Source organism: Dromiciops gliroides, chromosome 4, assembly GCF_019393635.1.
Source record: "Dromiciops gliroides isolate mDroGli1 chromosome 4, mDroGli1.pri, whole genome shotgun sequence".
NCBI lineage: Eukaryota > Metazoa > Chordata > Mammalia > Microbiotheria > Microbiotheriidae > Dromiciops > Dromiciops gliroides.
Window position 1 is genome coordinate 229,962,484 of NC_057864.1, and position 26,751 is coordinate 229,989,234.

At 41.5% G+C, this 26,751-nt stretch overlaps 2 protein-coding genes across 18 annotated transcripts; one reads left to right on the forward strand and one right to left on the reverse strand.

The window, feature by feature from the left end:
• The first annotated feature begins 4,718 nt into the window (after window positions 1–4,718).
• On the forward strand, window positions 4,719–16,850 carry ZNF692 (zinc finger protein 692). 13 transcript variants are annotated; one of them, XM_044001454.1, is made up of 12 exons: window positions 4,719–4,790; window positions 5,932–6,110; window positions 6,489–6,520; window positions 7,124–7,384; window positions 7,672–7,720; window positions 7,861–7,995; window positions 8,515–8,709; window positions 8,863–8,934; window positions 9,032–9,110; window positions 12,672–12,786; window positions 15,467–15,566; window positions 16,361–16,850. In XM_044001454.1, the coding sequence occupies exons 2-12, from the start codon at window positions 5,947–5,949 to the stop codon at window positions 16,686–16,688; spliced, it is 1,530 nt and encodes a 509-aa protein (XP_043857389.1). In that variant the 5' UTR covers window positions 4,719–4,790; window positions 5,932–5,946; the 3' UTR covers window positions 16,689–16,850. The 13 variants fall into 13 exon arrangements, with proteins under 13 accessions (XP_043857389.1, XP_043857392.1, XP_043857387.1 ...); XM_044001452.1 differs by having other exon boundaries at window positions 4,720–4,904; XM_044001455.1 differs by having other exon boundaries at window positions 4,720–4,904; window positions 8,518–8,709.
• Window positions 11,299–26,751, reverse strand: LOC122753770 (zinc finger protein 672-like). 5 transcript variants are annotated; one of them, XR_006356308.1, is made up of 4 exons: window positions 26,537–26,751; window positions 18,568–20,563; window positions 15,241–15,388; window positions 14,975–15,136 (listed from the first exon to the last, which is right to left on the reverse strand). XR_006356308.1 is itself a non-coding variant. In XM_044001439.1 (3 exons), exons 2-3 carry the CDS (start codon window positions 20,078–20,080, stop codon window positions 11,758–11,760), a joined length of 1,626 nt encoding a protein of 541 aa, XP_043857374.1. In that variant the 5' UTR covers window positions 20,081–20,563; window positions 26,537–26,751; the 3' UTR covers window positions 11,299–11,757. The 5 variants fall into 5 exon arrangements, 4 of the variants coding, with proteins under 4 accessions (XP_043857374.1, XP_043857375.1, XP_043857377.1 ...); XM_044001439.1 differs by lacking the exons at window positions 14,975–15,136; window positions 15,241–15,388 and adding an exon at window positions 11,299–11,870; XM_044001440.1 differs by lacking the exons at window positions 14,975–15,136; window positions 15,241–15,388; window positions 26,537–26,751 and adding exons at window positions 11,299–11,870; window positions 23,558–23,690.

Genomic DNA, 26,751 nt, shown 5'->3' on the forward strand with positions numbered 1-26,751 from the left:
CAAAGGTAGATTACTGAATAAAGGAGGCAGAGGGAGTATTCCAACTTCTATACCTCAACCTGAGAGTTAAGGAGTGAAAGTGCAAACCTTGCTCAAATGGGTGGCTAGGACTGTGTCATCTGGAGGGACCTGGGTCTTAATGAGAGCCAGAAGATGAAAGGAGTAGGAAAAGAAAGATTTAAGATGACATCAAGTTTGTTACCTATGGAGCACAGTAGTAGTGATGTAGCTTTAGAGTATGATGATGGGTCAATTAGGTTGAAGAGGATGGAAATAAGGGAGAAAGCAGTGGAGTATTTGTTTAATGATGTAATCTGAGTCCCAAAGCCCATTAGTATGGGATTATCTCCTCGGTGGTGAACATCAATAAGAGGCAAGTTGTTGAGGGCAAGAGAGGGAAAAGATCTGGGCTCTTCAGTCTCTTGGAGAGAAGAAAGTTTTGGTTTTCAGGGTCAAGAGAAGATGGCCAGGATTCAAACCTCTCTTCAGCACCATGAAGTAAGAAAGACTGGGAAGAAGCCAACACATACAATTTCTGTCAATCATGTCCTCATTCCCAGTGTGCTGTTAGAGAGTTTTAGTTTTCCACTTGGGTAAGATTTAGGATTCAGTCTCTTCATTAAGCTAAATTACCCCACTCCCAAGGGACAGATACTTCAATCCATATTGTCTGCATATATTCTTATATGTATATTTTCTCTGATTTCTGCTTTGCTCTCAATTTAGATAAATTAATTTCTTTTCTATTTATTATGTGTATTCATTGAAGAATTGGTATTTGTCAGGGAGTTAAGCCTTGGATATAAAGCTTGTGGCCTTCCTTTCTCCATTAAGAAATGGGAAGGGTATGACCAGGAGGGTCTTTGTTAATCTTTGCTGAATGAATTCAAGAGGATTATTAATTTCACTAGGGGGGTTGGTTTCAGGTTGGGGTCCTCTCAGAACAGGCAGTTTAGGGGAATAGTGCTGGGAAGCTGCTGGAATAGCATTTGTCTTTTCTCCCTGCAGACAAGCCAGGTCAGTAGATAGGCAGAGGGAGCAGGCAGGAATGGTGTCTCTTTCCCCTGTAGGCCAGAACAGTTCCCTGTAGGCAGGAAGAGTCTCCAATAAGTGGGAAGAGTCGAACCCAAGAAACTGGCACAAGATGGAATGGCATCTCTCTGATTCCAATAAAAGCAGAAAGGGAACAGGTCAAGAGACTACACTCAATGGTGCCTGAAAGCCCCTGAAAGCAGGAGCCTTTAACCCATGGAAGCAACATAGATTTATAATTAGAGGACTTATAATCAAATGCTAGCTCTACTTGTTCTGTAGCAAGTCACAATATCTCTGGGTCTCAGTTTCTTCAACCTTATGGCTCTAAACTCATGATTCCCTCTAACAGTATAATGAGCACATTTATTTTCTGAGCTACAAACAAGAAGAATAAGACTTAGGTTTCCTCAAGGCCTTTTCAAATCAGTGAGTCAAAAGAATTTATTAAGCACTATGTGCCAGGTATTGTACTGAGCAATGAGGATACAAAAAAAAGGCAAATACACACACACACAAATATATATATACATATATATATATATATAAAAATATATATACATATATATATATACATATATATATATATATAAATATATATACATATATATATATAGTCCTAAGGGTAATATTAGGACTGTTATGGGCCTAGCACCCCAGAAGTTTTCTGGGGTACATCAAAGAACCTTCTCCTTGAGAAACTAAACCAAAGCACAGACACACCTAAAGAGATAAGTGGAACCAGATCAAGACTGATCGGGACCACCACCCTTCATTCCAGTCTCCTTCATCCCTGGGGAGATAAGTTTAGGTGTGGCTACTGCCTTTGTGGAGGGTGGAGGAGAGAGATGGCTTGAGAGATCCATAGCCACCCCTCACCCAATTCCCCCAGTGGGGGATGGTCCTCCCTCAATAAGGGAGCTTTCCACAGTCAGATGATCACCTCCATCAGTCCTTTATAAAAGTATCTGCCTGTCTCCTGCTGGAAGAGATAGGTATCTCAGAGCCATGCCTCTGTGCTATGCCATCTCCCCATGAGAAGAAGTCCAAGGATCTCTCTCTTGGTTTTCCTTCCCCAGCCCCTAAATAAACTGTTATCTTATTCTATTGGATTTGTGTGCAAGAGGGTGTAATTCTTTAAAGAGGAATTCCTAAGGACACCTACCCCTATCCCAAACCCCCTACCCTATTTCCCCATGACAGGACTATATATTTTTTTGCCTTTTTTGTATCCTCATTGCTCAGTACAGTTACCCTTAGTCCATATCATTTATTGTGACCCTGACTCAGAACTTTCCTAGGTTCTGCATGTTTCCCAGGTTTCTTCTTTGAAAGTCTTTCTGGGTATTCTGTTATCTCATCTGATATTTTCTTAGGTCCCTTGTGACTCATGGTAATTTTATATAAGGGATGGGAAAAGATGGATAATAAAGTAGAAAATGTTTTTAAGAAAAAAAAACATAGTCCCCCTTCCTTAAGGGATACACATTGAAATTGGGGAAACAACAAGCAAACAACTATATACATACAATTATATACTATGTAAACAGGAGGTAATCTCAGAAGGAAGGCATTAGAAGTGGCAGGAATAGGGAAAGTCTTATTACTGATGGTATTTGCTCTGTGTTGCGGTTTAATTATTGAGTGAAGTATATAACAAATGCATTCATTCACTAATAAGGCATATTTTCTTGGTCCCATGGAACATATTAAGTTTAGTAGAAGGATAAGACACAAACAGCAGATTATGTTCATACATAATGTTAAATGAAAGGGAAATGTGAGAATTGAGACTGAGAATGTCCTTGTGGGGGTTGGTGAAGAGGTCACTATATCATAACTTCCATTTGAATATTACGAAGAAGTACCATAGTGATGGCAGTGAGAACAATCAAAGAGCAAGCAGTGATTGACTTCAAGGATGTAGAATTTGAGTTGAATAGTCCTTCTTTTTCTTTATATATATATATATATATATATATATATATATATATATATAGACACACACACATATACATATATACACATATACATATTCATGTGTTAGATGCTTTGCAGAGGATAAGAGTGTTCGGAAAAATTAAAAATACACACATTTTAACATCCTTTATAAAGTAAAAAAATCTACCTCCTCAATTTTTCTTCCAATTTAGTCTTCTTCTCTTTACTCATACCACAAACACCTTAGTTTAAGTCCTCTTCACCTCTTGCCATAATTATGCAATACCTAATGTCTCCTAATGTGGCTCTCTGCTGCTAGTCTTCCCTCTCCAATTCATGCTTCACACAGATGCCTAATTGATATTCCTAAAGCACAGATCTTGCAATATTACTGCTCAAAAAGTTCTATTTTACTCCATATTGTTTTGACATTAACATTCTTTACTTGGTTCTTTTCTATTTTTTTTTCCAGGGGTCTCCTACTTTCCAACCAAACTAGTAGACTACTTGATGTTTCCCATATAGGACAATCCACCTCCTACCTCTGTGCCTGTGATGAACTCCATTTCCCTCTTTATCTCAGAAACTCTTCATAGCTCATGTTAAGTGCCATTGACTTCAGCTTTTCTTTATCCCCCCCCCACCTCACCACTTTTAATATCTTTCTGTGAAGTCATTTTAGTTTTTGTGTAAATCATGTATTTGCTTCTCTGAAAACATTATCCCCCATAGAAAGTAAACTCATTTAGGGTGGACTCATTTTTGCATTTGTATTCCCACCCCGAGGCTAGCTAGGTGGCACAGTGCATAGAGCACGGGGCCTGGAGTCAGGAATTCAGATATGACCCCATACACTTACTAGCTGTGTGACCTCGGGCAAGTCACTTACCTCAATTTCTTCATCGGTAAAATGAGCTGAAGAAAGAAATAACAAACTACTCGAATATCTTTGCTAAGAAAATTATGAATAGGGTCAGCAAGAGTAGGCTGAATTTTTGTGTGTGAGGCAATTGGGGTTAAGTGACTTGCCCAAGGTCACACAGGTAGTAAATGTCAGAGGTCGGATTTGAACTCAGGTCCTCCTGAATCCAGGGCCAGTGCTCTATCCACTATACCACCTAGCTGCCACCTGTCAGGAAGAGTAGGACACGACTGAAACAACTGTACAACAAATCTCTAGCCCATAATAGGTTCTTATTAAATGTAATTTGGTTAATTTCATTGGGTTTATTCATAAAAATTATTTTGCAAAAATTATTTTTGTTCAATTGAGTTTCTTCTATTAGGTTTGTGAAGCTTTTAAACAAAAAAGTTAGTTTTTTTTTTAAATTTTTAAATTTTTTTTTAGTGAGGCAATTGGGGTTAAGTGACTTGCCTAGGGTCACACAGCTAGTAAGTGTTAAGTGTCTGAGGCTGAATTTGAACTCAGGTACTCCCGACTCCTAGGCCAGTGCTCTATCCACTGCGCCACCTAGCTGCCCCAGGGTTTTTGTTTTTTTTTAAAGGAAAAAAGTACATTTGAATTTCCTTCCACTTTCCCCATCCCGGTTCACAACTTCTTAGAACACATTTGGAGCGCTCTGGCCTAGCCAATTTATGACAACAAAACAAACCAACAACCTTTTTCGTCTAGAGGGGTGGGGGTATTAATTGGTGAGTCTGTTTACAAAATGGACGGCGGACTACAATTCCCAGCAACCACTGCTTAAGGTTATCGCCTAGGCCCACGTCTTTCTGCCTCCTGCCCCCAGTAGCTGTTCCGGGCTAGAGACTCCCCGCAAGTAGCAGAGGCGATTTTTCTTAAAAGAGAAACAGCGGTGGGCATCTTAACAAGGCATTTCTCCGTCCCCCTCTCCCCCGCCCCGGTGGCCTGAACAAGGGACTACAGGGGGCGCAGGCGCATACGGGGTTGGGGTGGGCGGGGAACACAGGTAAGAGGGGCAGGCGGCGAATGAGAGAGAGAGAGAAAAACAGGTTAGCGGGGATAAGGGTTTCTGTAGAGCTAAAGTGCCGTTTCTGACTCTTATCTCCCACTTTAGACCGAACTTTAACTACAATGCACCATGGCTGCCATTTATTGGCATTTATGTCCTTGTTTCCCTCATGAAGCAAGGCAACCACCCAGCCTCTTTGTGACGTCAAAGTCAACAACTCTACCCCCCCCCCCCATATAAATTCTTAAGTGTCGAGTGCTTAGAGGTGGTGGGACTTGGTGCTTGGTAAAATGGGTTTAGTCCCGCTCTGATATTAGTTTCCTGGGATCTTTAAGGTCTCTTCTGGCTGCGAAATTCTTCCGATTCCTTCCTTCTTTTATCCTTGTCGAAAAAACCCTTATTCCCTTCTGGGATAAATCCATTTCCTCCCACTCAGGCACTAATCTGATAAAAAATAGTATATAGGTCAGATAGTTCCCCCTGTTGAGAAACTTTGTACCATTTTGTCAGTGGCAATGTGGTGGTGGTGTTTAGATAGCTAGTAAGACTAAGGTTCAAATCCCAGCTCAGCTACTTAATAACTGACTATGGACAAGTTACTTTGCCTTTTTTTTTTTAAACTGTCTTACTCCTCACCCACTGGCCTTGACCTTACAAAAGACTTTCAAAATCAGGAAAAGGAAAAAGTTCCACACTTAAAATTTGTGTTATATTGGAAAAGACTGAGAAGGAAAAAGAATATCAGAGCCAAAAAAGTTCTCCTTAGAAGTTGTTTAGTTTATCCTCTTCATTTTACATTTGAGGAACTAAGGCCCAGAGAAGAGACATGATTTATCCAGGTTCACAAAGCTAAATTAGTACTCATATAGGGAGTACATCAACTACAATCTAATGTACTCTGTGTGACTTTGGATAGTCACTTCCTTAGGCCTGTTTCCTAGTCTGTAAAAGGAGAGCTACAGGATCTAAATAATATTTTTATCTTCTTCCCTTCCCTCTTGCGGGGATTATCTCCCCACCCAAGTCCTTGGGATCCCCCATGGCTGCTTCCTCTGGTTCCCAGAGGCAGAAACGACGAGAATTGGATGCCCGGCGAAGTAAGTGCAGAATCAGGCTGGGTGGTCACATGGAACAATGGTGTCTTCTCAAGAAGCAGCTCGGTTTCTCCCTGCACTCCCAGCTTGCCAAGTTCCTGCTTGATAGGTCAGGAGGATCTCTGTTGGACTATATAGAGTACTGTGGGGGAAATTTGCAGTGGAGGTGTAAAGGGGGGGTGGAGGGTGGAGTGGGGAGGAATTTGAATAAGACTAAAATGGTAGAGAGTTTGGTATTAGTACTTTTAAAGAAATATTTATTTCATTAAACTATTTATACACAGCATTGTACCCTGTTTCCCATGTGTTAGGCTTGGCCCCTTAAATAGACTATAAGCTCCTTGGGGACAGGGAACATGTCTTACTACTTTATTCTCTACAGTGCCTACCAACTACCACGGTGCTGTGCTGGTGGTAGATTCTAAATAAATGCTTGATTGATTTGAAATGAGGGGCTCACCTGACTCCACCTCCTTTCCTTTGGCAGGTACAATTCTCCAGGCTGTGTACTCTGTGCAGGTAGGTAGGATAGAGTGAAGTCAGTTAGAGAAAGGAAAATATGTGGGGTGATGGAAACAAAGTTTTTACTGTGGTTGGGTTAGCAACCACAAGAAACAACCAACACACTGTACTTGGCAACCAAAATTAATTAAAAGCTCATGTTAATTAAAATTAGTAGGTTGTATGTAAGTTTAAAGGGGATTCAGACATGTCTGAATTGTGTGATAAAGTAGAAAAACAACTGCTAGTGCTAGATTAGGAATCAGAATTAAGATTTTAATTTTGACATTGGGTAAATTACTATAACCTTTCTGAGTTTATGTTAATACTCATTTGTGAGATAAGGGGTTTGAACTTGATGACCTCTAAGGTCCTTTCCAGCTCTGAATCTATTATCCTGAGAAGAGAAGAGGAAAAGTGGCCTGGGGAGCCAGGTAATTTGTGCTAATTTTACCATAAATGATAATTTAGATAAGGGGATGGGAGACTCCAGATGTTTTGTAGGGGGTGAAGGTAGTAGAGAGCAGCATTCATTGCAAAAAATGGGCTCTCTGGAGGTTTCAGGGATAGAGAGGGAGAGAAGGGAAGACTCCATGGTTAATATAAATCTCTCCTTTTCAGGCCCCGAGCCATCCCCCCCAGAGGGTCTCCAGTATCTGGTATTCTTGTCCCATGCACACAGCCGTGAATGCAGCTTGGTACCAGGGCTTCGGGGACCAGGAAGCCCAGATGGGGGGCTTGTATGGGAGTGTTCAGCTGGTCATACCTTTTCCTGGGATCCTTCCTCTGGCCCTGCACCCCCAGGATCCAGTCCTTCCTATATCCAGCATTCAGCACTAAGGAACTGGTGGACCAAGTCAGGGAGTTGGCAAGAACATGAAGGTGAATTGGGAAAAGGGAATGGGGTGATGGGGAGACTTCTCCTTTTCTCAGCATTGGACTCTTCTTTAATTCCCCTCCTAGTGCTTCTATCTCTTCATCTCAGTTCTCTAATTTGTTTCTTCCCACCCCCAATTTCTATTTTGATTCCTCCCATTCCTTTTGGCTCAACCTCTTCTCTCCTGACCTCAGTGATTCTCCTCTTTGACCTCCACCTCCTCTCTGACCACTTAATCTTTTTTCTTTCAACTCTGACTTCTCTCCTTGTTTCATCCCATCTCCATCCCCAGCCCAGGTAACTGAGCACTATGATGGGACCCAAGAGTCTGGGATGCCCAGGTGAGTTCATGAAGAACTGGGGACAGAATAGGAATGGAGAGGTGGGGGAAAGGGTGTGAGAGATGGTTAGACTAGATTAGGAAAAAATGAAGTGTGGGGGAGGGGAATGAGTCCAGCCTTGACACTCCTTGGGTATGCAGGGGGGTGGCACCCCTACCTGAGACTTCCCTGCCCCATGGAGAAGACGAGGAAGAAGTAGAGGAAGAAGTGGATGAAGAAGAAGATGATAACCTCAGTGATGTCAGCCCTTGGACCTACAGCCCCTCTCCAGATTGGTAAATGCTGGATGAGAGGAAAGGGATGAAGATTAGTAACATGGGCAGACCTGGAGAAACCAGGGATGAGAGATGACGAAAGAGTGAGGATATTTAAGATTTAAGGTCTATGAAGACAATGAAGAGAAGTTCTGTATGGGGAAGACTAGGAGGAAGGAAAGTTAAGATGGTTGTCTGGAAGTACCGAGAGCTTTAATGATAAGAAAAGTTTGAGAAAAGCTTATCAGGGAATTCTTGTGTGAATGAAATCAGAGTATGGGAGTAGAGGTTGAAGGTAGGGATGAGAAAATGTACTGGAAGAGCTTTGGAGGTGGAATGGTCCTGATGGGCTGATCAAAGACTGAGGGGGAAAAGCCTGGAGTGGGGTCTGATACTCTAAGTTTAGGACTTTGACATTCAGTGTGTAAAATGGGGTTTGGGTGACAGAGAGTGGTTAGTCATTTGATATCAGTCAGCTAACATTTATTAGGTGCCTACTGTGTGCCAAGAACTGTGCTGAGTGATCTTCCTTTTTCCTAGCAGTGAACTAGGTACAGCTAGTCCCCTTCCACCTTGCCTCCCCCCACTCAAAGAAGAAGAAACAACACCTCCACTCTCAAGTTCCCCCACTGCTGATTCGTCAGAAACTGGAATACCCCATCCTGAAGAAGACAGAGTACAACCTGAAGTAGACAGAATACCCCAATTGGGCCAAGATACCAAGACCCGACCCAGGTAAAATAGGCAGAAAACAAGGGAGGGCATTCTGGCAAGCCTCCCTTCCTTGTGGAGCTTCCAGTGAAGGGCTAGAATAGAGAACTTCTTCCTCATTTCTGGAAACCTATGATTTTTTGCTCTCCATCTCCCTTCCTCCTTTATTCCCAAAAGCAGGCGACAACAAAGACCTCCTCCCATGCCTCTGGATGAGGACATAGCACAGATTGGTCCCAAGAGGATCAGGTAAGATTGATGAGACTTGGAGATAGAGGGGAAAAAGGGAGGGGGATAGTATAGAGAGCCTTGAGTAACCCCATTTTCCTGCCCTGTCTTTCTTCAGAAAGGCTGCTAAAAGAGAGCTCCTTCCTTGTGATTTTCCTGGCTGTGGGAAGATCTTCTCCAACCGGCAGTACCTGAATGTGAGGCATAAAGAATGGGATGCTGGGGGTGGGGGAGAGATAGGATGAGATGGTTTGGGGAGAATGGGGCTAGGAGATTAGGGTTTGGGATTGAAGGGAGGACACTAGGAAAGTATTGGAATAAGGAGAAATACCAAGATTTAAAAAGCTTGCTTAAAATATATGGCAGTGGCAGAAGAGTTGACTATATATCGTGTTATTAAACTAATAACGCTATATAATAATTATATTGCACTCAAAGGTTTACAGAGTGCTTTCCATGTGATATTATTTGGTCTTTACAAAAACTCTGTGAGGTAGGTGCTATTATTGTACATTTTATAGATGAGGAAACAGATTTAGAGAGGTTAAGTGACTTGTCCCTGGCCATATATATATATAGTTAGCATTGGAGGCAGGATTTCAACCTAAGTCTTTCTTACCCCTACCAGAATCCTGTCCACTATGCCACACTGCCTTTGGGAAGCACTAGATTAGGAGTCAGATCTCAGTTTGAATTGAGAATGTGCTATTTTTTGAGTGACCCGAGGCAAGTTAATACATCTCTCAGGTTCTGATTCTCCATCTATATGAAAAAGGAGTTAAATGAGGTATCTCTTAAGACCCTATCCACGGGGCAGCTAGGTGGCACAGTGGTTAAAGTCTCCAGCCAGGAGGACCTGAGTTCAAATCCAGTCTCAGACACTTGACTTACTAGCTTTGTGACTCTGGTCAAGTCACCATTGCCCCGCCAAAAAAAAAAAAAAAAAAAAATTTAAAAAAGAAAAAACCCGACCCTATCTATATTTGAATTCTGTGATTCTCTATCAACAGACTTTGTGGAAACAGGCAGAAAATCTAAGCCGAAAATGTAAAATGCTTTTGCAATATTATCTCTCAAAGCTATAACCAAGTAATGAGTACCTTAGGACTTGGTGAGAGAGAGGAATACTAATGTCAGAATAGAAATCCATAGAGATGGGAAGTGTAGTAGTTCTATACATAAAGGACATCATAATAATAGGGTTAACATCTAAATCAGGGATTCTTAACCTGGAATTGAACTTTTAAAAAAAATATATCTTGAAGGTTTTCAAAGAATTATACAAGTATCATTTCATTTTGTAATATTTAGATAACTATTTTAATATAATTGGTTTCCTTACAAAGATTCTCTTTGTAAACCTGTTTTTTAAAATTTAAAAATACACTGAGAATGGGTCCATAGGCTTCATCAAACTGTAATAGGGGCACATGACAGAAGGTTAAAGACCATTCATCTAAATGGATAAAAGAAATGTTTTATGTGAAGGTAGTCAATGACTAAGATGAATTTAAGCATAACTTCAAAATATTTTATTTCAGAGACAGGAAAAAAATATCAGGAAAGGCACCTGTGATGGATTCAATTCATACTCATTAATTGAGGTATCATAGTGTAGTAGAAAGAGCACTAGTCTGGGAGACAAAACAGTTTCTGGCATTAACTAGATAGGAGGTCCTTGGGCAAGTAAATCACTTATCATCTCTGGGCCTCAGGGTTTTTTTGTTTTTTTGTTTTTTTGTTTTTGACAAATGTGGTAGTTGGACTAAATAATAATAGCTCACTTTTATAGCACTTTACAGTTACAGAACCACAGAATTTGAGAAGAGACCTCAGGCCATCTGGTATAACCCATAAATGAAAGGGAATTCCCACTATAACATCCCCAATCCAACTTATGCTTGAAGACCTCCAAGGAAAATGTAACCACTACCTCTCAAAGCAGCTCATTCCACTTTTGCATGGTTCTAATGGTTAGGAAGTTTTTCCAACTTCAAGCTAAATTGGGCTCCTTGCAACTCCTTGGTTCTGCTCTCTGGGGTCAAACAGAAGACAAATCCCTCTTCAACATGACAGCCCTTTGAGTGCTTAGAGACAACTATCATGTTCTTCCTCAGTCTTCTCTAAGCTAAACATGTCAACCTAGTTCCTTCTTCTTCTTTTTTCTTTTTTTTGGTGGGGCAATGGGGGTTAAGTGACTTGCCCAAGGTCACACAGCTAGTAAGTGTCAAGTGTCTGAGGCCAGATTTGAACTCAGGAACTCCTGAATCCAGGGCTGGTGCTTTATCTACTGCGCCACCTAGCCGCCCCCAACCCAGTTCCTTCTAAGGAAGTCACAAGGAGTTAGGGAGGAGTATCAGAATAGCTTAGTTATTTTCTCTAGTGAGGGATTACTTTATTTAAAGGCTTTATTGAAGTGCTTGGCTTTCTCCCTAGGGATTCTAAATGTGAAATGCTAACTTGAATTCCATTGGGAAGGGGGAATAAACTCCCAATACACAAAGTTCCTAAGAATGGACAAAGGCTTTATTTATTAATATAGACAGGTACATAAACATATATGCATGGATATATTCTGTAGTCAGCAGAATCACTTTATTTACATTCCTCAGAGTGAGGAAGGGGGTAAGAAGCAAAACTATATCTTTACACATGCAATAAGAAAAAAAAATAGAACAACAGATTAGACATTATAGAAAGCATTGCATCAGTTTTGTCATAAAATATAATAGTTAAAAGGGGTCTTGGTGATAATCTGTGTGGTTGTCATGTAAAGAAACTGAAGCCCAGAGAAGTTACATGGCTTGTTCTTGGTTATACTATTTGGTAGTAGAAAAACCAGCTCTAAGTCCAGAGCCCCTGCATTCTGTAATGCCATGGTAGTTCACTTACAGCTACTTCCTGTTCCGGTTCATTTCTTAGGGACAAGTCAAGAATATTTCCTTTTCTTATGGGCACTAGAATCACAGCAAATTAGGAATTAGTCATTTGTCATATCCACTAACCTCACACCTCCTATTCTCATCTCAACAAATTATATAAGCTAAAAACATAAATAGTTCATAAAGGGGGCCAGGAGGAAATTGAGGTTTTTGTTGAAAACATCTCTAAACACTGACATTAACAGCAAAAAGGACAATCATATCCCAGACATCTTTGTTGATATCAGACACAGAATATTGGGTTAGATGGTTCATTGCTTTTGCTTATTAAGTTTCATTCTTGGGGGCTTTGCTTAGTAATTCTTATGTTGTTTTAGGGACTGGGAAAAGGGATAGGGTATGCTTATTGTGAAGGATATGGAGAGTTGCTGGAATTGAGATAGTGGGTGTTTGGGAAGAAGTGCTGGGATTCAAAGGTATTGAGGTACAGGAACTAGGATAAGATGGGGACTCTGGTAGGTAGAGCTGCATGGGTTTGTATAGAGCAGGAGGCAAGATTTAGTGTGGAGAATTGTATATGAGCAGGAGAAGATTAATAGAGACCAAGACAAAGGCTGGGTGTGATGAGATAGGTAGAGAAAATGAGGATAAAAGAATCTGGGGATAAGGTAGGGAAATTTTCTGTTATTTATATTTAGAGGAGGATTTAGGGGTGGGGTGGTTAAAGGGTCTTGGCTGTGATATTGTATAAGTATGCATGTGCTAATGTTGGGGGAAGGATCGTCAGCCTCAGGGTCTGATATGGTGGGAACTGGTTAGGGAGAGCTTTAACTTCTCTTTTTCTCCATCACTACTCTTCATTTTTCTTATCCCCAGCATCATAAAAAGTACCAGCATATCCACCAGAAATCCTTCTCCTGCCCAGAGCCAAGCTGTGGAAAGTCCTTCAATTTTAAGAAGCATTTGAAGGAACATGTGAAACTGCATAGTGGTAAGGACCACTCAATTTAATTTGACAAGCTTATCACTAAGCTCCTGCTGAGTACCAGGCACAAAGTTAAACAGTGGGTATATAAAGTTAAAAAGAAAATAGTAATTACCCTGAAAAAGCTTACTGGGAAAATGGGAGAAATTCTACAAACATGAATGCAGATAATACAAAATACATGTAATTAATACAAAGTAGTTTTGGGGTATATAGTACTAAAAACTTGAAGGATCAGGAAAAGCATTGTGTTGGAGGTGATACTGAGCTGAGAGCTTCCAAGAAGCATAGGTCAGCAAAGGCCTGGAGGCAGGAGATGGAATGGCTTATATGGGAAGCAGCAAATAGGCCCAGTAGAGTGTTAAATAGGAAGTAATATGAAATCAGTCTGGAAAGACAGGTTGAACTAGATTGGGAAGGGCTTTAAATGCCATAAGTTTGTATTTTGCCCTAGAGGAAATAGGGAACCATTTCTTGAGCAAGAAAGTGATGTAGTCAGATCTGTGCTTTGGGAATATCATTATAATATAAGGAAGCAAATGATGCAAGAAAAAGTTCCTAAGTGGGTTATCCAAAAGTGAAGTGGGATTCCTAAGGTTACCTTTATTGGAAGTCTTCAAAGGACCATTTGTGGCATATTTCTCCAATTCTCAACGATCTTTCAAAGGTTACAGGCAGAGGCTCAGAAGCATGTCTACCAGTTCTTTCAGAACATGTGGATGTAGTTCTTCTGTACCAGGGTATCTGTGCACTTTCTTACTTATTAAAGGTATCACCTTCCTGTTGGCTATTTTTGTTTTGTCCTTTCAAATCCAAAGATTATTTTCCTTGGCAGAGAAAACAAAAGGGAAATAAGGTTGACCAGCTCTTGCCTTTCTTTTCTGTCATTAGTTATCATCACCCTAATTTATTTTATCCTTTCTTTGATTCTCTTTGCTTTTCATTTATTTTCCCCAATATAGCTAAAAATAAAAACAAAAAACCTTTTTGTTCTTTACTTTCCTAAGCTTTCAGTCACACTGAGAACTATGCCATGCTTTTGAATCCACCCTCTTTTACCTGCCTTTCCTGTATGTTTTGAAAAAATATCAGTTGATAAGTATATATTCAAGTAACCATATTAGTCTTTTTAAACAGCTCTCTCTTCTCATGAGAATGATTTCTTTTTGTGACTTCAAATTTCATTCTTGGGGGCTTTGCAAACTTGCTGGTCTGACTTCTGTAGAATTATAGGACATGGAGTCCTTCCTCTGAATCCTTTGAAATCTATCCTAAAAATCTCTACTAAATATCAAATTGTTTCTGGCTTTACTTTCCTCCATCATAGAGTCTAAGATAAAGTGGTCATTCCTCTGAAGGTTCCTACAATTTCCACTAGTTCCTCCTTGTTTGGTGAAATCAAATCTAGAATAGAATTTCCCTGTGTTGGCTTCTTTACCTTTTGAATGATGAAACTATCAGTAAAGGACATTAAGACTCCATAGGATGTCTATATAATTGAAGGGACATGCCCTTTCACCTCTGTGTGATGCCTTTGTGCCAGACCTGTGATCTGTTTCCCAGTCTCCTTATGTACAGCCTTTTTGTCCTTGTGGTCTGTGGTATACTGGTAACAGTATTATTTCTGTTCCTTCTCCATTGATTTTTACCCATTTTTTCCACCCTGGTTCTTATATTTCCATACATGAGTGTATCTTATTATTATTTAATATACAATATGTAATATATAACACAATGGAATTTTCTAGTGTCCTCATCACTATTAGTCCCCGCTACCCATTTCAAGCACCTACATCTAGCTCTTCCAGTTCCTAGTTTTTCCTTTCCTTTTTTTTCACACCAACCCCCAATCTACTCTATTTCATCTGCTCCAATTTCCTTTCTAGTACCCAGCCATATAATGCCTAGTCTTTCCCTGCCCAGCATTCCCTCATCAGGAATCTAGTATCTTTTCTCTTTGGCAGCCAGATGGCACAGTGAATAGAGCACTGGCCCCTGAAGTTGGGAGGGCCTGAGTTCATATCTCACTTCAGACACTAGCTGTGTGACCCTGGGCAAGTTACTTAAACTCAATTCCCTTAAACATCTAGGGCCATTTCCAGTTGTCCTGATGTATATCTTGCCACTGGATCCAGATAGTTCTAGCAGAGAGAGTGAGGCTGGTGACTTTACACAGCCCTCCCTTACTTAAATCCAATTTCCTACAAGTCATGACATCAACTCCTGATGTCATGGTCCTCTTTGGGAATGAAGAACAAACAGCATCTTTTTTCTCTTCCTACTGGGCTTTCACAAAGAAAGAAATCCAGATGCCTATATTTCAGGGATAGGCAGAACACCAGGAGATCCTTCTTTTCTGAAGCAGAAGGGACAAGAAGGTGGTGTTAGGGAATGATAATAATGATCTAGAAATTTACATATGTTGAGTACTTTTATGTTTTTTCATGTATGAATTCATACCTTCTTAGACTTTCAAAACATCCATCTTTGGTAGAAGAGTCCCCTTTTGACAACTGAGGAAACTAATTTTCAGAGCAGTAAATGACATATATTTAAGAGCCAACAATAGTCTTCCTTCAGCCAATAATAGTCTTCCTCTGAGGTTTCCCTGGAGCAGAATGAGAGGTATGGCTATAATATAGAACAATGGTGACAGATGCTGGGACATCTCCTTTTGTGCTTTCAGATACTAGAGACTACATTTGTGAGTTCTGTGCCCGCTCCTTTAGAACCAGCAGCAACCTCATCATCCACCGCCGTATCCATACTGGGGAAAAACCATTACAGTGAGTAGAAAGGGTTGAGGTGAAGAGTGTGAGGTACTCATATGAGTCCTTGAAAGAACCGGAGTCAAGATAGCAGAATTCTGGGAGAAAAGAATTGTGGGGGTTGGGGGGTGTCCAATGGAGTGGCCTAGGGGCTGGAAGATAGGGGAAAGAAATTGGGGCAATCTGGCCTCAAGAAAGGACGAGGAAGAGGTAGGGACTTGAAGGTAGGATGCTGGGGTCCAGTCTAATCTAGCAATTATTTAAGCACTTATTATGCAAAAGGCACTAGACTGTGTGCTAGTAATATGAAGACAAATGAAAAATAAGGAGAAAAAATATTGGGGAGGATAGAAAAAGCATTTATTAAACACTTGCTATATGTCAGCCATACAGCTAAATGCTGGGCATACAAGCAAGTAAGAAATCTCTGCTCCCCAGAAGAGACCTGGTCAAGGCCAAATAAGGCAAAAGCTTAACTATCAGAACCAAGGATAGCGCCAGGGACAGGATCAGATGAGTGGAATCTCACAACAATGATGCCTGGACTGTAAGTAGGAACTAGAACTTGGGCCAGATGTGGGGATACCTGCATCCCTGTAGCAAGGAGGACTTGGAAAGGGGTGTGCAGGTAGTAGAAAACATCTGGTTTTTGAGAAGAGCAGTTAGGACCGAGGAGGGGCCTAGGACAACTGGTTTCAGGATGATTGGGAGGATTAAGACTGGGTACAATGCTAATGTTTTGAAGGGCGCATAGAATTGGGGAATGTGCACTCACTGGGATCTAATTTCCTGATCCCTCTCCCTGACTCCAGGTGTGAGATCTGTGGTTTCACCTGCCGCCAGAAAGCCTCTCTGAACTGGCATCGACGCAAGCATGAGGAGGCAGCGGCAGCTTTCCAATATCCCTGTGAGTTCTGTGGCAAGCGATTTGAGAAGCCCGACAATGTCATTGCCCACTGCAGCAAGAGCCACCCTGCACCTCGTCCTGGCTCTGGCTCAAGCCCTGCCCTCTCAGAGCCCCACCTTTCACCCACTATCTCTAGTTCTACTTCTAAAATTTTGGAATCTAGCCTTTCATGTGAGTCCCAGAAATCTCCTCCCTTGGATTCCAGCCCTTCCTCAGAGATTGAGAGGAAATAGACATCAAGGTGTTAGGAAGCAAAGTGGAAAGTGGCATGGGGAAAGGTAGGAGGAAGGGGTGACAGTATAAGTAGGCAGGTGGCTGTCGTATCTTTAAGAGGAGTCAGAGGACCGGATTGCCTTGCTTCCTACTTCCAATAAAATGATTATTTTACATATATACTCAGTTGAGATTGAGTTTTTTAATTGTTGGGAAATTGAGCTGTTAGAATTGACTTCTGTAGGAAGCTATTTACTGGACGCCCTTAAAGAAGTGTGAGGGGTCTCTTTTCTAAAGTGCCTAAGCCTCAACAACAATCTTACCTGCCACTCACCCCTGCTATGGGTCTAATTTTCCTTTTAGGACTTACATATTTAGTTTCAGTTCTTCCCCATATATCTTTTCAGAATGTCTTCCTTTCTATAGGAGATAAAGGCCCAGAAGAGGGGAAAATAATGGAAAATCTAGAAAATGGGTTTGGGAAGGGGTAGAGTGGCTCCACTATGACTTCAGGGGTCTGCAAAGCAGGGAATGGGAGGAGGACTATTGGAAGTGTACAGCTTTTCTCTCCCAAAGAGATCTGTTGGCTTAAGAGAATGGTATTAGTCTAGGCTATACGAAAGAATGTCTGATGTAAGGAAGGTCCCTTAAACACTGAAGTGTGGGTATAACTTATATTTTAAATTCTTATATAGGTTCAAGAAACAAGGCTTGAGGCGTCAGGAAAAAAACAACAACACCCTTTATTCTAATGTCCAATTACAGGGAGAAAGGGATATCTAGGGGTTTCTTCTGGTTTTCTTCTTGTCCCTCCATCCTCTTCAGTCTCATTAAGGATAAAGACTGTGGCTGCCAGGGTGCCACCAGATTAACCTTGAAAATTACAAACACTTCCTTGCTCCAATGGGGAGTCAAATAAGTGAAATAAGCTCTTGGCTTTCACAATCTGAGAGCACAGGAGTTGAGTCTGCCAACATATAGTATTTTTACTGAACAAGGATTCTTGATGGGGATGACTCAGGAGGATTGTTTGTAAGGAACCTTATGTATACCCCTTATCCCTTCCTTCTAATTTCACTGGTATAAGGCTATTTCTGACATGCACTGGTTTGTACTGTTTTGGCATGTGGTGATACTTTTGGGGTCTCTGTAGATCTTTTACATTTTCATACCTACCCTTCTCATCCTTTGTATTTCACCCACACCTCATTCTCTCAATTTTCTCTTTCCATTAACCCCACAGAAACGGAAGGACTAACATACATGGAGATAGAGAAAAAAAAAGAGAGCAAAGATAAGTGAAATATAAAAGAGGGGTAAGAAAGGACAGAAAGCAAAAAAAAACAGGCATCAAGGACAAATGGAGACACACAGGAATACTGAGAGGTGGGAAAAGACAGAATGAAATAAACATAAAAAATGCAGACCTAGGAAAGAGATGAGGCACAAAGAGGTAACATACAAGCCAAGACAAAAAATATTGTCCTTTTTTAATGTGTCTGGGATCACTCTCCCGTCTAGGCAAAGACAGTTAATTCAACCTACCTGCCACTACATCCACTGCTACATATACTACAGAGATGAGACAGATGGGAATATGAGGAACCAGAGACTAGTAGAGGCAAAGTACATACCTAGAAAAAGAGAGGTGATGACAAACATTGGGATACAGAAAACTAAAAAGGAAGACTAACAACAAATGAGAAAAGAGACTGAGAATGGGGTGAAAGAAGATGTACACAGGAAGGACAAGAGAAGGCAGAGCAGAAGAAAGTGATTTAAGTGTTTTTTACCTAGGAGCTTAGTACCTCTCTCCTACTCCTGTCACCCTCAGGCCTGACTTCTCTTGGCTAGGATCTACTGAAAAGATCAGGGTAGGTGCCATCCCAGCCAACCCACCTGTGGTGGTTCCTGCAGCTGCCCTGGCACGGGCATGGGCCCTCTGGTGCTGTGATAGTGATCGGCTATGGCTAAAGCACTTCCCACACTCAGCACACTCTGAGGGGCGTTCACCCTGGTGAGTCTTTCGGTGCAGTGCCAATTTGGAGCCAACACTGAAACACTTGCCACACTCTGGGCACTTGTGGGGCTTGTCACCGGCATGGTTCCTCTTGTGAACATTTAAGTTGGAAACACATGTGAAGAACTTGCCACACTCTTCACACCGGTATGGCTTTTCACCTGTGTGGGTACGCTTGTGCTTTGTGAGGTCTGAGCGATCGCTGAACCGTCGGCCACATTCTGGGCAAGGAAAGGGCTTTTCCCCAGTATGAATCCTTTGGTGAACAATCAGGTCTGACCGTTGTCCAAAACTTTTGCCACAGGTAGTACATTGGTGTGGCTTCTCCCCCTTGTGGCTTCTCCGGTGCCTCATGAGTGTGGAACTTTCGCTGAACTTCCGCCCACAGTCTGGGCAGGCATAAGGCTTCTCCCCTGTGTGAATTCGGTGATGTCGTACTAGGGTAGCACTCTCTGTGAAGCACTTCCCACACTCAGGGCACTTGAATGGCTTTTCCCCTGTGTGTGTCTGCTGGTGTCGTGTCAGGGTGGAGCTTTTACTAAAGCTCTTTCCACATACACTGCATGGGTGCATTCGGGTCATCCTATGTATCCCCTGATGGGTCTGGAGCTCTGATGCCTGCCTAAAAACTTCGCCACACACGAGGCACTTGTGGGCTCCCTCCAGCTTGGCTCCACTAGGTCTCTGACTGTGGCTTTGTTTCTGGTGTGAAGAGAGCTGTTCCCCATTGTCGAACCTCCTTCCACATTGACTACACTTATAGGGCTTTCCAGCTTCATGGACACGACGATGTTTCAGCAGCCCTGAGCTACTTCGGAAATCTCGATGACACTCACCACACTGATAGGGTTTTTCCTCAAGGTGCAATGGGGCAGACAGGATAGGCCTCGTATGAACAATAAACCTATCTCCACTGGCCTCCGGTCCTGAAGGGAACCCATCTGCAATGAGAGCACTTGAACCACTATGGGACCTTTCATAGTGGAAAACATAGGCACTCTGACGGAAGCTTTTTCCACAGACAGGACATCGGTAAGGCCTTTCACGAGGGTGATGTCGCTGGTGACAGTAGAGGGCAGAACGATAGGGAAAGCGTTTCCCACAGGCATGGCATTTGCAGGGTCTGCCTCGAGTATGGGTACTCTGGTGCAGATCTAGATAGACACTCTGGTGGAAGCTCTTTCCACACTCATTGCAGATGTAGAGGGTCTCACCAGCATGTGTGCGCTGGTGGGCCCTGAGCTCTGCATTCTGTGCAAAACCCTCACCACACTCGAGGCACCTGTAGCAACAATCTCCAGCATGTGTGCGCTGGTGGAGGTGTAGCACTGAACTGTAGCGGAAGCTCTTGTTACACTCAATGCATTTGTAGGGTTTCCCTGCTCCATACATAGCTTGAAAGGGATGGAATTCCAGGGAACAAATGATTTCTGTAACTCTGGACTCTGGAGGAAAAGGGGTGGGCCAGTTAGTGGGGGATATTTCCCTCTGCACTCCAAGGGTTGTTTGTTGGTAGTTTTCTTTCCTCCAACACTTAACTTTCTGGGGATGGAAACCTGAGGAAGTAGAATATGTTGAGCAAGTTTTTCCTTACACTGTGGTTGCCTAAAAGCAGAGATGGTGACCAGATGGGGATAGAGGTAAACTTTCCTTGCTTTCTGGAGGGACTGTGTACTAGAATGGTATGTTCTCCTGAGAAACTTAATTTTCTTCTTAGCTGAAAGGGTATTTATCCACTTGGTCTGGGGAGGTTCCTGACTCGGTAAGCTCTTCTGCTTGGAATCTTTATTTTCTTTCTATCAATTGTCAGCTGCCTTGGTTGTTCTTTCATGGATTTTCTTCCCTATAGGGCTTCAGGGGGTGAACTGTTGTACCCTGGAGAAGAATGAGAGAATCTAGCTCAACAGTGCAAACTAATAAATAGATGCTGAGAGAGAGAGGGATTAAAAGTGAGATTAAGTTTCCTTGAGATGTGTTTTGATGAAGGTTAGGAAGGCTAACTGTAGCTCCAAACTGGATTCAGCATGGTGAGTATAGTACAAGGGCAACAAGGCAGACTTGGATACACTAGCTACAGGAGTATAGCCAAATCTCTCTTAACTTTTGACCCTGGGTTGTTGTTTTTTTGTCCAATTTATTAAATGTGAATAATATCCTGTGCGGCTCAAATGAGATAACATGTTCTGTATAAGTATTAAAGCACTATATCAATGGCAATTGTTATTATTGACAGGAGGCAGATTAAAAATCTGTTTGTAATTTAGGAGATGCTTCATCACCCTGTAGCCAACTTGCCTCTCTAATTTAGTTAGACTAGGACAAGACTAAGCTTGAAGCCTTTCCCTAATGGCACAACCTGACAAGCTTTCCCTCTTTGATCATTCCTTTGGGAGTCCAGAGTCCACACTATAAGGTATCTGAAAAAGGCTTTTGTGAAGTTGTATTGCTATAACTCAAAATTATATTTATTTTAAACTCAGATGTTCAGATTGCTGATTAATTTTAGGTCACTTTATATTAAGAAATTTACCCCAGGGGCAGCTAGGTGGCGCAGTGGATAAAGCACCGGCCCTGGATTCAGGAGTACCTGAGTTCAAATCCGACCTCAGACACTTGACACTTACTAGCTGTGTGACCCTGGGCAAGTCACTTAACCCCCATTGCCCCGCAAAAAAAAAAAAAAAAAAAAAAAAGAAATTTACCCCAAAGCAAACAGATTTTTAAAATTATGGATTTCATGGACTATTTCACATACAACATTTTTTTATATTCACCTTTAAATTATCCATGGATGAATCAATGAAAAAATTGCTAAATGGCTAACTTTTAACAGTATGCTAGGTTTATTCCCTGTAATATTCCGTTTGGGTCCTAAGTCTAAATTATGCTCTTGATTTAAAGAGTGACTGAATCTTTAGAGCTGGAATGGACATTAATTTTATAAATAAGCAAAAAAGAGACCAGAGATGCTATGGCTTGCCCAGTTAGCTAGCCCCACGCCCAAAGAACACCCGAGAGGTAGCCAACAGGTAGTAGTTTGGATTAGTCTTAGTCCAGCTCCTTCATCTCTCAGTGCCTCAGTTCTGAACTAGGTTGAAATACTAACTAGAGTATAAAAGGACATGTGCCCTAGAAAATAACCTAAAAAAAAAAAGCACAAAAAAATCACTCAAACCAAATATAATTTCTAAAATATCCCAACTTTTGCTTCCTTAAATTGATGTGAATAATCTAGTGGTGATTATTATAGAAAATCTCATTAATTTGGAATAAACTGTGAGTGACAGATGAGGAAGAATTATGTCTAATTGTTAAAGATTCAATTTTTAAAATTATTTTAGGGGGTATACTTTTTTTTTTGGTGAGGCAATTGGGGTTAAGTGACTTGCCATGGGTAACTAGTAAGTGTCAAGTGTCTGAGGCTGGATTTGAACTCAGGTCCTCCTGACCCCAGGGTGGGTGCTCTATCCACTGCACCACCTAGCTGCCCCTTTATTATTTTAAACGATAAATATTTGTTACTTGGGAATACTGTACATATAAACTAAGATATAATGGCACTATTAAGTAAACAAAAGTATGTTTTAAAAAATGTAACATCCCATTTACAGTGGACTTAGAATAAAACCCTAAATTTAACCACTTTTTTAGTCTTTTGCTTATAGGCAAATTATGCTTTATAATTACAAATTTTTTAATGTATCTAAAATAAGATTTTATTGTATTTGTGAAAAGAATAGTTTGATGTTAAGTGATTTTCCTATTTTTTCTAAGTTGCAGCACTTTTAGCTCCTGTTTTTGGCTCAGAGGCCTACTCATAGTTACTTAATTGATGTTTATTGATTAAACATGGATTAAGCATGCCCCTGAGTTAAAATGTTTTTTCATGTTAATTATTTCCTTAGCTTTCATAAAATCCCTAAATGGTGGAAGGGATCAGAGACTTATGATAACTGGATCTGGCCCTATCTCCACTGAGGATTTATGTGAATAAAAGGAGGCTAGAAAGAACAGCAGGTTTGTGACATTTTGAAGCATGTTTCAAACTAGGGTGTTTAAAAATGATGGAATTAGGAATAAAGTCTAATTCTCAGCACGGTATTGGGAGAGATAATCCTAAACCCTAAAGAATTGTGGTCAACTCAAAAGAAAGGGAGCAGATCAGTGATTTTTCAAGGTCCCTTATCCTGACATTTCCAAGAAAAGAAATGAAATGAGGAAAAAAGAATACAGTCCCTTAGTTACCAGTTTGATCCCTACTTGCTAGATTCTCCACATCCTATCCTCTACACTTTTCTCCAGGGAGAAAAAGGGCAGAATGCTCCAATAATTAACTGGGAAGATCTTTATTTTTTTGGTGAGGGAAAAAGAACAGTTTCTTCAATACCTGGAAATAATGGAGATTTACTGTACTTTCATAGGATTTTTGGTAAAAGGTAAATAGTAGTTGAAGTTCATCTTTACCTCCTCTTTTTCAGTAAGTCAGTCAACTATATGGCACTTTCTCACTTTCATTGTCCTATATGAAGGGTAAAAAAAATCTCAAAAGCATTCAATTGAATCCCCTTCTATAAATTAAGTAAAGAGAAGGAAAAGAGACGCAGTGAGAAATACATCTCCAGTTTCATTTTTTATGTGCCTGGCTGTACAGTGTCGGCGCTTTTTCTTATCTCCTTATGGACTTGAAGGCAGTCCTCAGGCTGTATTATAATTTTACAAATCCCCCTCCCCCACTCTCTCCTCTTCCTTCCTTCAGACCAAAGGGGCCTCTTTAGGAAAGTAAGGGTGCCGAACTGTTTCCCATCTCTTTTAGTTCCCCCGTCCCCTCCCAATCCCTCCCTCCCCCCAGGAAAAACAAAAACAACTCACCGATGGGATTAGTAAAGCCCAATTTGGATGACATAATACCTGGGGTGGGACCAGATAAGAAGGGAAGGTAATAAAAGAGTCAATGCTTAGTCCCTTTATGACTCCTAGTCTCGACGTCCTCAGTGTCCACAACAGGAAGTCTCGAGCAAGAGCTCCTTCCTGTTAGGACAGTCTGGGGCCGCTCTAGGATATGGGACTTTATAGGATCTCAGACACTTTAACCCTTTGCAGCCCTGGATTAGAGAGCAGTAAAGAGGCCCAGATGGGGTGATAATTTGAGGGTAAATTCAAAGGGATAGATCATATCATATAGAGTTAAAATTGGATTGTGGATGCTGCAGGATTTTTTAAAATCTTAGGTGCCATTATTCCTTTCAAACCAGACAATTTGAGGGAAGAAGGATTTAGGAAAAGGAAATTTTTCCTTAACATCCCCATCCTAGCCCCCTTCCTCCAACCTAAACTACAAATAGGGAAAAGTTAGATTCAAACTGTGACTGTCCTAATTTTAAAGTTCAAATCCAATAAAGAGAAGTCTATTCTTCCCACCAATGGCTAGAGAGCTGGGGTTCAAATACTTAATGCTTAGTAAAAAACAGATTCTGTTCGTCTATTCCCATTTACCTCCAAATCCAGAGTTAAATGCTCATCTTGGGGTGGGATCATTTGTGGAATTCAGAGGATTTTAACATCTCATTTGTTTAATTTTCCAACAAAGACAGAGGCTTACAGACTCTTCCAAATCTCTCTTGCCTTTGGTTCCAGAACCAGTCTAGTATGTTTAAAGAAATTATCTGATTGCAAAGGGGAGAATAGTCTTCCCTTGTGTCCTTCACCGCCAAATTGCCCCCTTCAAGTCTCTTTTAGGGATTTGATAATAAAAATAACTGTGATCCAAATTTTCCTCCTGGGAGTTTTACCATGTCCTCTCAAAGGTGTTTTTTTTTAAATAAATAATAGCTGATGTTTACATAGCATTTTACATAGATTATCTTCTCAAAATAACCCTCTGAGGTAGATGCTATTATTATCCTCATTTTGTAGATGATACAGTTTCTGAGAGGTTAATCAATTTGCTCAGGGTCACACAGCTTGAAAATGTCTAAGGTAGTATCTGAATTTAAATGACTTGCCTCAGCACCACAAAGCTATTAAGTATCAGTGGTGGTCTCCAGATTCCTTGACATAAGTAACCACTGTTGAACTAAATAAATCTAATTCAAAGTCCTCGTTTTGCCTGAGATCCTGTGGCCCAGAAAACTGACTTACTCAGGACCACACCCGTGGAGTTCAAATCCACACCCTGGGTCCAAATTTTTGTACTACACCAGTTGGCCTCTCCCTCTATCACACTCGTCCCAAATTTTGGGGAATCCTGAAGAAACTTCATCTGCATAATTCTTACAATGTTCATCAGCAGCCAAAATCTGCCACCCATTTTTCTTTAATTCAGATGCTCTATTTCCCCCCTGGCATGATGGCAAGAACCTATTATTTAGTAACCACCACAGTGTTATGCACACAAGAGATCCAATAAATAACTAGAATGTTTTATTATCACTATTAGTAGAAGTATTTAACTGGGAGGAACAGAATTTGAGGTATTTGTGGTCTACTTGCTATGGGGGAGATAAGAATCTATGCAAAATTTCCAGAAGTCACTAACAATAATTTACATTTGCATAGATTTTTACAACCCGTTCACATCCAATTACACCTTCCAATCTTTCAAACACCACTTTCAGGATAACACCCCACTTCACAGACCCGGCTCAGAAAGACATTGATTTCGCCCCAAATCACATATTTTGTAGCAAAACTGGGATTAGAAACAAGATTTTTAAATTCTGGTCAATTTTTGTTTTCACTACATTGCCCCTCTCTTCAGCCTACCAAATTCAGTTCGCTAAGGAAGTAATGTTGAAGAAAAGGATCAGTTCTTAATTCACAAACCAGAATTAATACTGTCCTGGGTTAGTGAGACCTTCCATATATTTATGGCATCAGGGTCAATCCTGGGTAGCAGGACAATTATGGCAAGGGTGGGCACTAAAAAGATACTGTTGGGATTGGTACAATGCTTTCCATACAGTGGTGCTTAAATGTCTCAAACTCCTCTGCAAACAAACTCTGATTAACTTTCTAGGGCCAAGAAGCCATGGATTGTCCCTAAAGCTTTTGCTTACAAATGTGGAGCCTCCCTCTCTCCCGGCCCAAGATAGGCAAAATCCCGGGTTTTATGGGTCCACACAAGTCCCCAATGGCCAGGGCAGAGAAACTCCTCCCCCTACTCCCTACACCAGAATCTGAGTCGGGGATTTATATAGGACAAAAGAGTCAAAAGGGAGGGGGAGGTGGCAAGGGAGCGGGAGATGGACGTGACTCCTCCCTTCCATCCCTAGACCCTCCTTTCCAGTTTGGCGTCAGTAGCATGAGACTGGGTGCAATAGCCGACATTCCCGCTGCACTTGCGGAATTTTGAGTGTTCGGCTCTAGGGATCATACTAAGAGCTGGAAATAAGCTTAGAGAAGAGGAAGAGGGAGGGAGAAAATGAGGGGAAGTGGGAAGGTGAGGGGGTAGGAAGAAGAGAGGGAAGACAGGAGAGGAAAAGTCGAGAGGCAAAGGGAGTTGAAGAGAAGAGTTGAAGGGTAAAATGGAAAGGCTGGAGGCTAGGAAATGAAGTTATGTCAAGAGAGAAACTCGGGTGAGAAATGATAGAGAAAAGGCAGTAGGCAGGCATGTAGGGGAGAGGCTTTTGCTTTTGGTTAATTCCCCCTCTCCTTCACACACACCCCCACCCCCGCGTGCGCGCAAATCTCGATCCCCAACGCGTCACTCTGGCTAGTGCAGACTTTCCAGGAAGACGAAGGTTTATTCCAGTGGGTGATCGTGTTGTGAAAGAGCTCTTTTCAAGCCCCAACATTACCTCCCCCGCCCCCATCATTCTCCCCTCCCCCGCCCAGTATAGGTTCCCTCACCGGTGGTCTGGCTGATTCCTCCAATGCTCGAGCTGCTCCCGCCCAGCCGGTTCAACGACCCCCAACCGCCAAAGCTTGGGAGAGCGAGAGGAGGTAGTGGGTAGGGAAGAGGCGGATAGAGGAACAAGTAAGGAATGGGGAGGATAAAATGAGAGGGAGGGAGGTGCCAAAGAATCTGACTCCTCAGGATAGGGATTTATTCCCCCGGCCGCCTT